Source organism: Bubalus kerabau, chromosome 13 (genome assembly GCF_029407905.1).
Source record: "Bubalus kerabau isolate K-KA32 ecotype Philippines breed swamp buffalo chromosome 13, PCC_UOA_SB_1v2, whole genome shotgun sequence".
NCBI classification, from domain to species: domain Eukaryota; kingdom Metazoa; phylum Chordata; class Mammalia; order Artiodactyla; family Bovidae; genus Bubalus; species Bubalus kerabau.
The window spans coordinates 21,006,775-21,019,717 of record NC_073636.1 but is presented as its reverse complement, the minus strand read 5'-3'; the positions used below and the strand labels follow the sequence as shown (position 1 = coordinate 21,019,717).

General features: G+C 38.3%; 1 protein-coding gene across 1 annotated transcript in view; it reads right to left on the bottom strand.

Annotated features, from left to right (window-relative positions):
• Window positions 1-12,943, bottom strand: part of MALRD1 (MAM and LDL receptor class A domain containing 1) — a 573,786-nt gene that overhangs the window by 519,496 nt on the left and 41,347 nt on the right. The window contains exon 8 of the mRNA XM_055545367.1: window positions 839-1,005. Coding sequence (XP_055401342.1) covers window positions 839-1,005 — 167 coding nt within the window. The remainder of the gene's footprint in view (window positions 1-838; window positions 1,006-12,943) is intronic.

Sequence of the window (12,943 nt, the reverse complement as noted above, 5' to 3'; positions counted from 1 at the left end):
TCGTATCAGACTCTGTGCGACCCCAAAGACGGCAGCCCACCAGGCTCCCTGTCCCTGGGATTCTCCAGGCAAGAACACTGGAATGGGTTGCCTTTTCCTTCTCCAATGCATGAAAGTGAAAAGTGAAAGTGAAGCCGCTCAGTCATGTCCAACTCCTAGCAACCCCATGGACTGTGGCCTACCAGGCCCCTCCGTCCATGGGATTTTCCAGGCAAGAGTACTGGAGTGGGTTGCCATTGCCTTCTCCGGCCCAATGCACTATTTTTTTTCCAATTATATGACTCATTTGGCTTATTTAATCAGCAATTACCAATCTTTTAAAACTGTATCTACTGTAACAGAACAAGTAATTTGCTTCCATCATATTTATAGCTTTAAGGATGCAGAGATTAAAAGTCCAGAGCAGATCACATCAACACTTCAGTGTAGAGTGAATAATATAGAATCCCCTATACATTATGACACCATAGTTTCTTTTAACATATTTTCATGAATTTTAAAAATCTTATGAAGTTTTTACAAACTACCACCATGACTTTTGTACATGACAATATCTCTGAAACCAATTTCTTAGTACATTTTTTAAAGGTATACCAAATAAACAAGGTCCTATTGTATAGTACAGGAAACTACATTCAGTATCTTTTACTAAACCATAATGGAAAAGAAAAACATAAACTCCCCTCCCCCGAGAAAAAAAATAAAAGTATATCAAATAAAGGCAAGTTAAAGAATACCTTCAGTCTACATATAACTAAGTAGTCTACATATAACAAATTTCCAAGAATAGAAATTTCATTTATTAATGAATTTGAAAGTAATACAAGTTTCTCCTCACCTTATCATTAGACAGTCCTACTCTGAGAACACTGCTTTCCATAGCGTAATAGAATTGAAGATGGCAACTCCTGCCCAGGCAGTGACACACGGAGCTATTCAGATAAGCCCTGCTGTCTAAATGGTTAAGAGCAGAAGCTTGCTTAGCCCCTATCCATAGACAGTAACCTGAAAAATAAAGGGGGGGAAAGCAACTTAGGAAAAAAAACCCAGCTGGTTCCATTTGAACAAAATTATCATGTTTCTGGAATTTTCAAAATCAAGTTTGAAACACAAGTATTTTATTTAAAAGAATAGGATTTTTTTTTTAAATGACATCAACTACAAATTATAGATTTTCACTTCCATATTTTCTTACTTTTTTTTTGATGTGGACCATTTTTAAAGTCTTTATTGAATTTGTGCCAATATTGTTTTCTGCTTTGGTTTTTTCAGCCATGAGACATATGGGATTTTAGCTGCCTGACCAGGGGTAGAACCCTCACCCCCTGCATTGGAAGATAAAGTCTTAACCATTGGACCGCCAGGGAAGTCCTGCCATATTTGATTTCTAAAATGCATTGTAATCTCATCCTAATTCCTGAAATCAAAGTTTTATACCATCCTCAATATGAATGTTCTTATAAAAAGAAATCTATTGATATAAAAATCTCTGTGCCACCAAATGATCGTTTAAATGTCACAATGCAATCTTTCTTTAATCAAAAATTCATCTTTCTTCCCAGAATTATTTTCCCTTTTGATTATTTTTTCTATTCTTCACAGGAAAACCTTTATCATTTAAGGGAATGTAATTTGAACTGCCTCTTTCTGACCAATCTATGTTGAAGCACCAGATACTTACAATCCCACTAAATTACATGGATGGGTTTTGTAGTACATAAAAATATTGTCAATCAATTTTTCCTATCTGATTCTTAAAACTAATTTGGATTTAATTCAATAATACATATAATGCAGAAATACAAAGCTATTTCTATATTTTCATAACTTTAATTTTCAAAAATAAGGTCTTTCAAATGCTCTATTTCCTTGTAAGATAGCAAATATTCCAACAGCTTCAAAAATAAACTATGAATTTAGTGAAGCTCTGATTGACCTTAGTCAAAATAGTACAATAAATTAATACTTTGCCAATGACCTATACACAAGGAAATGATAAATGACATAAAAATACAGTTTTATAAAAGCAGAGACAGAATAAGCACAGGAGAAAACATTTCAAAAGATAAGGAAAAATAGATATGATGAACAGAGCTGAAACCATAGAACTCTCAGACTTGGGACCAGACACAGGCTGTAGTAGCTAGAATTTCAACTACTTCAAATGCTGCACAGTCCTGGATGAACAGAGTCTAATTCTCTCAATGAAGTTAGACATTAGGGCTGGGAACCTTGCTTATAAACTGAGATGGGGACTGGAGGAGCCAAGATGGCGGAGGAGTAGGACGGGGAGAACACTTTCTCCCCCACAAATTCATCAAAAAAGCATTTAAACGTCAAGTAAATTCCACAAAACAACTTCTGAATGCTGGCAGAGGACATCAGGCACCCAGAAAAGCAACCCAACTCTTCGAAAGGAGGTAGGAAAAAATATAAAAGACAAAAAAAGAGACAAAAGAGGGAGGGAACGGAGTTCCGTCCAGGGAAGGGAGTCTTAAAAAGAGAGAAGTTTCCAAACACCAGGAAACCTTCTCACTGCCGAATCTGTGCCAAGCTTTGGAAGCACAGAGGGCAACATAAAAGGGAGGAAAAAAAATAAATAAATAAAAAATAAAAAATCGCAGATTGTGAGCCCTACGGTAACTCCCCCAGCAGAGAAGCAGCGCATACGCCTGCACACGCCATTAGCAAGCGGGGGCTGGGCAGGGAAGCGCGGCGCGGGCTGTGTCCCTTAGAGTAAGAATCGGCCCGAATGTCCTGAGCGCTATCTGAGCGAAATAATTTGGGCTAGCAAACCAGACTGTGGGTTATCTACCACGCGAAAAGCCAGCCCTAACCTAAGACACCGCCAGGCCCGCGCACAGAACAAAGGACTGAACAGAGATAGCCGGTTGCAGACCTTCCCCCTCCGGTGACAGGCAGTCAGAGCCGGAAGGGGGCAATCGCAGCCCCAGAGAGACACTATCTATAAAACTGTAAGCAGGCTTCTTTGCTAACTAAAACTTCTTGGGGGTCTGGACGGTCAACATCTGCCTGAGAAGGTGCGCCGGTTTTACACCCAGATAACCGAGTGGCGGGGAGGCGATAGGTCGCAGCATTGGCGCCCGCCAAACACATCACCTGAGCTGCTCGGATCTGGGAAGAGCACAAAACGCAGGCCCAACCGAGTCTGCGCCTCTAAGGACTACCCGAGTGCCTGAACCTGAGCGGCTTGGACCTGGGAGCTCAGCCCAGGCCCGGCCTCTGATTGTTCCCGGCGGAACAACCTAGAGCCCGAGCAGTGTGGGCAGGGAGGCTACACGCGCCGTGAGCGGGGGCAGACCCAGTGTGGCTGAGGCACTGCGAGCGCACGCCAGTGTTATCTGTTTGCAGCATCCCTCCCTCCCTCCCCACAGCGCGGCTGAACAAGTGAGCCTAAATAAAATAAAAAAAATAGTGTCTGCCACCGTCCGTTTTGTGTCAGGGCGGGAACCAGACACTGAAGAGACCAGCAAACAGAAGAAGCTATAACAGAGGGAAACACCTTGGAAGCTACAGGCCATAGCCCTGTGGTTACTACGGACTACATAGGAAGGGGCCTATAGATCTAGAGAAATATAAGTCAGACCAAGGAACTAGCCAAAAATGAACTGAACCCACAATACTCACAACAAAACCAGAGAAAGACCTAGATATATTTTTACTATTTTTACGATCAATCTTTCTTTTTTTTTTAATTTTTTTTAAATTTTTAAGTCCTCTATTGTCCTTTAATTTTCACTTTTATAACTATACTTTGTAAAAAAAAAAAAAAAGACCCTATTTTTTTTTTCTTCTTCAGCAAACTTCATATATATATTTTATAATTTTTTGACCGTGTTTTGTTTTGTTTTGTTTTTCTTTTTCTTCTTTTCTTTAACATTGTATTTTTGAAATTCCAAACTCTACTCTAGATTTTTAATTTTAGCCTTTTGGTATATGTTATCAATTTTGTACATATAGTTTTTTTTTTTATAATTTCTGTGACTTTTTTTCTTTTTTTTCCCCTCTGTTTCTTTCTCTTCTTCTTTTATATAACATCGTATATCTGCAATTCCAAACTCTACTCAAGATTTTTAATTTATGCTTTTTGGTATTTGATATGAATTTTGTACCTGTATTTTCTTTATAATTTTTGCGACATTGTTTTTGTTGGTTTGTTTGTTTTCTCTCTTTATTTTTCTTCTTCTTCTTCTTCTTTTTTTTTTTTTAACATTGTATTTTTGAAATTCCAAACTCTCCTCTAGATTTTTAATTTTTGCTTTTTGGTATTAGTTATCAATTTTGTACCTGTAGTTTCTTTATAATTTTCGCAACCTTGTTTGTTTTTCTTTGTTCGTTTTTGCTCTCTTTCTTTTCCTTCTTCTTTTCATTAACATCGCATTTTTGAAATTCCAAACTCTACTCTAGATTTTAAATTTTTGCTTTTATGTATTTGTTACCAATTTTGTACCTTTAAAAAACCCAATCCCCAGGACCCATTTTTCACTAGGGAACGAGATTAGTGGCTTGACTGCTCTCTCTTCCCTTTGGACTCTCCGTTTTCTCCACCAGGTCGCCTGTATCTCCTCCCTAACCCCTCTCTACTCTACCCAACTCTGTGAATTTCTGTGTGTTCCAGACGGTGGAGAACACTTAGGGAACTGATTACTGGCTGGATCTGTCTCCCACCTTTTCATTTCCCCCTTTTATCCTTCGGGCCACCTCTGTCTCCTGTCTCCTTCTTCTCTTCTCTGTATAACTCCGTGAACATCTCTGAGCGGTCCAGATGTGGAGTGCACATAAGGAAGTGACTACTGGCTAGCCCACTCTCCACTATTGATTCCACCTCATCTCATTTGGGTCACCTCTAACTCCCTCCTCCCACTTCTCTTCTCCATGTAACGCTGTGAACCTCTCTGAGTGACCCTCACAGTAGAGAAACTTTTCATCTTTAACGTAGATGTTTTATCAATGGTACTGTATAGAAGGAAAAGTTTTGAAACTACTGTAAAAATAAGACCATTAACTGGAAATAGGAGGCTTAAGTCCAAACCCTGACTCCAGGGAACTCCTGACTCCAAGGAACATTAATTGACAGGAGCTCATCAAATGCCTCCATACCGACACTGAAACCAAGCACCACACAAGGGCCAACAAGTTCCAGGGCAAGACATACCAAGCAAATTCTCCAGCAACAAAGGAACACAGCCCTGAGCTTCAAGATACAGGCTGCCCAAAGTCACCCCAGAACCATAGACATCTCATAACTGATTACTGGACATTTCATTACACTCCAGAGAGAAGAAATACAGCTCCATCCACCAGAACATCAACACAAGCTTCCTAACCAGGAAACCTTGACAAGCCACCTGTACAAACCCACACACAGTGAGGAAATGCCACAATAAAGAGAACTCCACAAACTGCCAGAATACAGACAGGACACCCCAAACTCAGCAATTTAAACAAGATGAAGAGACAGAGGAATAGCCAGCAGATAAAGGAACAGGATAAATGCCCACCAAACCAAACAAAAGAGGAAGAGATAGGGAATCTACCTGATAAAGAATTCTGAATAATGATAGTGAAATTGATCCAAAATCTTGAAATTAAAATGGAATCACAGATAAATAGCCTGGAGGCAAGGATTGAGAAGATGCAAGAAAGGTTTAACAAGGACTTAGAAGAAATAAAAAAGAGTCAATATATAATGAATAATGCAATAAGTGAAATTAAAAACACTCTGGAGGCAACAAATAGTAGAATAACAGAGGCAGAAGATAGGATTATTGAATTAGAAGATAGAATGGTAGAAATAAATGAATCAGAGAGGATAAAAGAAAAACGAATTAAAAGAAATGAGGACAATCTCAGAGACCTCCAGGACAATATTAAACGCTACAACATTCGAATCATAGGGGTCCCAGAAGAAGAAGACAAAAAGAAAGACCATGAGAAAATACTTGAGGAGATAATAGTTGAAAACTTCCCTAAAATGGGGAAGGAAATAATCACCCAAGTCCAAGAAACCCAGAGAGTCCCAAACAGGATAAACTCAAGGCGAAACACCCCAAGACACATATTAATCCAATTAACAAAGATCAAACACAAAGAACAAATATTAAAAGCAGCAAGGGAAAAACAACAAATAACACACAAGGGAATACCCATAAGGATAACAGCTGATCTTTCAATAGAAACTCTTCAAGCCAGGAGGGAATGGCAAGACATACTGAAAATGATGAAAGAAAATAACCTACAGCCCAGATTATTGTACCCAGCAAGGATCTCATTCAAGTATGAAGGAGAAATCAAAAGCTTTTCAGACAAGCAAAAGCTGAGAGAATTCTGCACCACCAAACCAGCTCTCCAACAAATACTAAAGGATATTCTCTAGACAGGAAACACAAAAACGGTGTATAAATTCGAACCCAAAACAATAAAGTAAATGGCAACGGGATCATACTTATCAGTAATTACCTTAAATGTAAATGGGTTGAATGCCCCAACCAAAAGACAAAGACTGGCTGAATGGATACAAAAACAAGACCCCTACATATGTTGTCTACAAGAGACCCACCTCAAAACAGGGGACACATACAGACTGCAAGTGAAGGGCTGGAAAAAGATTTTCCATGCAAATAGGGACCAAAAGAAAGCAGGAGTAGCAATACTCATATCAGATAAAATAGACTTTAAAACAAAGGCTGTGAAAAGAGACAAAGAAGGTCACTACATAATGATCAAAGGATCAATCCAAGAAGAAGATATAACAATTATAAATATATATGCACCCAACACGGGAGCACCGCAGTATGTAAGACAAATGCTAACAAGTATGAAAGGAGAAATTAACAATAACACAATAATAGTGGGAGAACTTTAATACCCCACTCACACCTATGGATAGATCAACTAAACAGAAAATTAACAAGGAAACACAAACTTTAAATGATACAATAGACCAGTTAGACCTAATTGATATCTATAGGACGTTTCATCCCAAAACAATGAATTTCACCTTTTTCTCAAGCGCACATGGAACCTTCTCCAGGATAGATCACATCCTGGGCCATAAAGCTAGCCTTGGTAAATTCAAAAAAATAGAAATCATTCCAAGCATCTTTTCTGACCACAATGCAGTAAGATTAGATCTCAATTACAGGAGAAAAACTATTAAAAATTCCAACATATGGAGGCTGAACAACACGCTGCTGAATAACCAACAAATCACAGAAGAAATCAAAAAAGAAATCAAAATTTGCATAGAAACGAATGAAAATGAAAACACAACAACCCAAAACCTGTGGGACACGGTAAAAGCAGTCCTAAGGGGAGAGTTCATAGCAATACAGGCACACCTCAAGAAACAAGAAAAAAGTCAAATAAATAACCTAACTCTACACCTAAAGCAACTAGAAAAGGAAGAAATGAAGAACCCCAGGGTTAGTAGAAGGAAAGAAATCTTAAAACTTAGAGCAGAAATAAATGCAAAAGAAACAAAAGAGATCATAGCAAAAATCAACAAAACCAAAAGCTGGTTTTTTGAAAGGATAAATAAAATTGACAAACCATTAGCCAGACTCATCAAGAAACAAAGGGAGAAAAATCAAATCAATAAAATTAGAAATGAAAATGGAGAGATCACAACAGACAACACAGAAATATAAAGGATCATAAGAGAGTACTATCAACAATTATATGCCAATAAAATGGACAACGTGGAAGAAATGGACAAATTCTTAGAAAAGTACAACTTTCCAAAACTGGACCAGGAAGAAATAGAAAATCTTAACAGACCCATCACAAGCACGGAAATTGAAACTGTAATCAAAAATCTTCCAGCAAACAAAAGCCCAGGTCCAGACGATTTCACAGCTGAATTCTACCAAAAATTTAGAGAAGAGCTAACACCTATCCTGCTCAAACTCTTCCAGAAAATTGCAGAGGATGGTAAACTTCCAAACTCATTCTATGAGGCCACCATCACCCTAATACCAAAACCTGACAAAGATCCCACAAAAAAAGAAAACTACAGGCCAATATCACTGATGAACATAGATGCAAAAATCCTTAACAAAATTCTAGCAATCAGAATCCAACAACACATTAAAAAGATCATACACCATGACCAAGTGGGCTTTATCCCAGGGATGCAAGGATTCTTCAATATCCGCAAATCAATCAATGTAATACACCACATTAACAAATTGAACAATAAAAACCATATGATTATCTCAATAGATGCAGAGAAAGCCTTTGACAAAATTCAACATCCATTTATGATAAAAACTCTCCAGAAAGCAGGAATAGAAGGAACATGCCTCAACATAATAAAAGCTATATATGACAAACCCACAGCAAACATTATCCTCAATGGTGAAAAATTGAAAGCATTTCCTCTAAAGTCAGGAACAAGACAAGGGTGCCCACTTTCACCATTATTATTCAACATAGTTTTGGAAGTTTTGGCCACAGCAATCAGAGCAGAGAAAGAAATAAAAGGAATCCAAATTGGAAAAGAAGAAGTAAAGCTCTCACTATTTGCAGATGACATGATCCTCTACATAGAAAACCCTAAAGACTCCACCAGAAAATTACTAGAACTAATCAATGACTATAGTAAAGTTGCAGGATTTAAATCAACACACAGAAATCCCTTGCATTCCTATACACTAATAATGAGAAAACAGAAAGAGAAATTAAGGAAACAATTCCATTCACCATTGCAACGGAAAGAATAAAATACTTAGGAATATATCTACCTAAAGAAACTAAAGACCTGTATATAGAAAACTATAAAACACTGGTGAAAGAAATCAAAGAGGACACTAACAGATGGAGAAATATACCATGTTCATGGATTGGAAGAATCAATATAGTGAAAATGAGTATACTACCCAAAGCAATCTATAGATTCAATGCAATCCCTATCAAGCTACCAACAGTATTCTTCACAGAGCTAGAACAAATAATTTCACAATTTGTATGGAAATACAAAAAACCTCGAATAGCCAAAGCAATCTTGAGAAAGAAGAATGGAACTGGAGGAATCAACCTACCTGACTTCAGGCTCTACTACAAAGCCACAGTTATCAAGACAGTATGGTACTGGCACAAAGACAGAAATATAGATCAGTGGAACAAAATAGAAAGCCCAGAGATAAATCCACGCACCTATGGACACCTTACCTTTGACAAAGGAGGCAAGAATATACAATGGATTAAAGACAATCTCTTTAACAAGTGGTGCTGAGAAATCTGGTCAACCACTTGCAAAAGAATGAAACTAGAACACTTTCTAACACCATACACAAAAATAAACTCAAAATGGATTAAAGATCTAAACGTAAGACCAGAAACTATAAAACTCCTAGAGGAGAACATAGGCAAAACACTCTCTGACATACATCACAGCAGGATCCTCTATGACTCACTTCCCAGAATATTGGAAATAAAAGCAAAAATAAACAAATGGGACCTAATTAACCTTAAAAGCTTCTGCACATCAAAGGAAACTATTAGCAAGGTGAAAAGACAGCCTTCAGAATGGGAGAAGATAATAGTAAATGAAGCAACTGACAAACAACTAATCTCGAGAATATACAAGCAACTCCTACAGCTCAACTCCAGAAAAATAAATGACCCAATCCAAAAATGGGCCAAAGAACTAAATAGACATTTCTCCAAAGAAGACATACAGATGGCTAACAAACACATGAAAAGATGCTCAACATCACTCATTATCAGAGAAATGCAAATCAAAACCACTATGAGGTACCATTTCATGCCAGTCAGAATGGCTGCAATCCAAAAGTCTACAAGCAATAAATGCTGGAGAGGGTGTGGAGAAAAGGGAACCCTCTTAGACTGTTGGTGGGAATGCAAACTAGTACAGCCACTCTGGAGAACAGTGTGGAGATTCCTTAAAAAACTGGAAATAGAACTGCCTTATGATCCAGCAATCCCACTGCGGGGCATACACACTGAGGAAACCAGAAGGGAAAGAGACACGTGTACCCCAATGTTCATCGCAGCACTGTTTATAATAGCCAGGACATGGAAGCAACCTAGATGTCCATCAGCAGATGAATGGATAAGAAAGCTGTGGTACATATACACAATGGAGTAGTACTCAGCCATTAAAAAGAATACATTTGAATCAGTTCTAATGAGGTGGATGAAACTGGAGCCTATTATACAGAGTGAAGTAAGCCAGAAAGAAAAACACCAATACAGTATACTAATGCATATATATGGAATTTAGAAAGATGGTAACAATAACCCTGTGTATGAGACAGCAAAAGAGACACTGATGTATAGAACAGTCTTATGGACTCTGTGAGAGAGGGAGAGGGTGGGAAGATTTGGGAGAATGGCATTGAAACATGTAAAATATCATGTATGAAACGAGTTGCCAGTCCAGGTTCGATGCACGATACTGGATGCTTGGGGCTGGTGCACTGGGACGACCCAGAGGGATGGAATGGGGAGGGAGGAGGGAGGAGGGTTCAGGATGGGGAACACATGTATACCTGTGGCGGATTCATTTTGATATTTGGCAAAACTAATACAATTATGTAAAGTTTAAAAATAAAATAAAATTTAAAAAAAAAAGAAGAAGAAGAAAAACTACTGAGAAAAAAAAATTAAAAAAAAAATAAATAAACTGAGATGGGAAATATGCTTACCCTCATTGCTGTGGCTAGGGCTAAGTGACAGAATGTGGAAAACATATGAGACCCTAAAACAGGACTGTTACTCACATAAGGTTCTGGGTTGCTGAGTAATACCACAATAAAACAGCTGAACAAGAAGGCAAGAACAAAGAAAAAGAGCTGTAAAGAATAAAGGTAGTGGAGAAAGAGAACAAATCTCATTGAAAAAGAGCCTACAAATTTTCCTGTTTCTGGACCACTATGTAAGGAGCTTGGGAGTTGCTAGAAAATATATGAAATGAAAATCAACAACTCCTCTTATACCCCTAAGAAAATTGAGGTCAGGGTACAAACCACTGGGCAGGAATTGGTGAGACAAGCAGATATAGAGAATCACAACTTTCAAGACCAGAATCCCAAGAACACAAACTTCTATGGAAATCAGTACTGGGGTGGAGAAATCTGGACTGTAATGAATGAACTGCTAGAGGCTCAGTGTGAACACACTTGAGAGCTGAAAACTCCAGACAGTCCCATCCTAGGGAGGACCTCATTCTCTTTTACCTCCAGGAGCCCTACCAGATTCTCACAGTAAGAGTTAGAGCAAAATCCCTTTTTGCCTACAGCTAGGGAGAAGAAGAGAAGGCAACGGCAACCCACTCTAGTACTCTTGCCTGGAAAATCCCATGGATGGAGGAGCCTGGTAGGCTGCAGTCCATGGGGTTGCAAAGAGTCAGACATGACTGAGCAACTGAACAACAACAACAACAAGGGGAAAAGAGGGCTTCCCAGGTGGCTCAGTGGGTAAAGAACCTGCCTGCAAATGGGGAAGACCCTGGAGATATAGGTTCAATTCCTGGGTTGGGAAGATCCCCCAAAAGAGGGCATGGCAACCCACTCCAGTATATCCAGAGGCAAGTATGCCTCTGTCCACAGGCAAGAGAATCCTGTGGACAGAGGAGCCTGGTGGGCTACAGTCCATAGGTCACAGAGTCAGACAGGACTGAAGCAGCTGAGCACAGCACAGAGGAAAAGGAAAGTACTCATTTTGAAATATACCTGGCTTCTCCTGTTATTCTTAACAAGGCTTTTACTCAAACTATTTACCACCACCACCACATAACTGACTGCAGTTGAGATCAGGGAGAAGTGAAATATTAAATCCATCAGGTTCTAACCTTCCACATGAAGTGAGGCCAATATCCAGACCCAGTCCCCTCTGGCATTCCTGTCTCACCTGATGTAAGGGAGAAGGATTTGTGAAGGTTTTAGAGCAAAGGTACCATTTCTCTCAAAGACTGAGATGACTCATGGGACTATAGGATGCTTCCCTTCCTCTCACAAGTTATCACCACATCAAAAGTGGTCTTGTAAAATAACAAGGGTATGTTATCAAAAGAACAGCAGGCCTCAGACCTTATTTCAGAAGACATCTCTAGGGAAACCCAAAGACAACAGTGGGACAAAAACAAAAACATCAGATACAATTTTCATCTCAGACATTAAAAGCTATTGCCATCAGTAAACAGAGCCTAATCTATAGCTGGAAAAATATAAAAACTCATATTAAATACCTATTTATCTTAATTCCAATATGCTTGGCTATCATAAAAAAATTATAAGGCATACTAAAAGGCAAAAATATATAGTTTGAAGAGAAAGAAAAAGCATCAGAACTAGGACCATAAATGACAGGGATGTTATAATAAGACTGAAAATTTTTTAAAATTAGAATTAATAAGTTAAGAGTTCTAACAGAAAAAGTAGAAAACATGCAAAAAGGATAAAATAGGCAGAGAGTTTAGAATGTTAGGAATAAAAAACACTAGAACAGAAATGAAGAATGCCTTCAAAGAACTCATTAATAGACTGACTCAACTGAGGAATGAATCTGAGCTTAAGAATACATCAACAGGAACTTCCAAAACTGAAAAGCAAACAGTGGAAAATAAAGGAGCAATTCTATAATCCTATCTAAGAACTCTGGGAAAACTACAAAAGATGCAACATATGCATAATGGGAGTATGAGAAGAAGAGAGACAAGAAGAAAACCAATATTTGAAATAATAATGACTGAGATTTTCCCCCCAAATCAATGTCAGACAGACACCAAAGTGCAGATCCTAGAAGCTCAGGAAACACCAAGTAGGATAAATGTCCAAGAAACGACACCTACACAAATTATTATATTAAAAACCACAGACAAGCAAAGACAAGCAAAAATTTTGAAATACTCCAGACTTGCTTTGTAAGAAATGCTAAAAGGCATTCTTCAGAGAGAAGG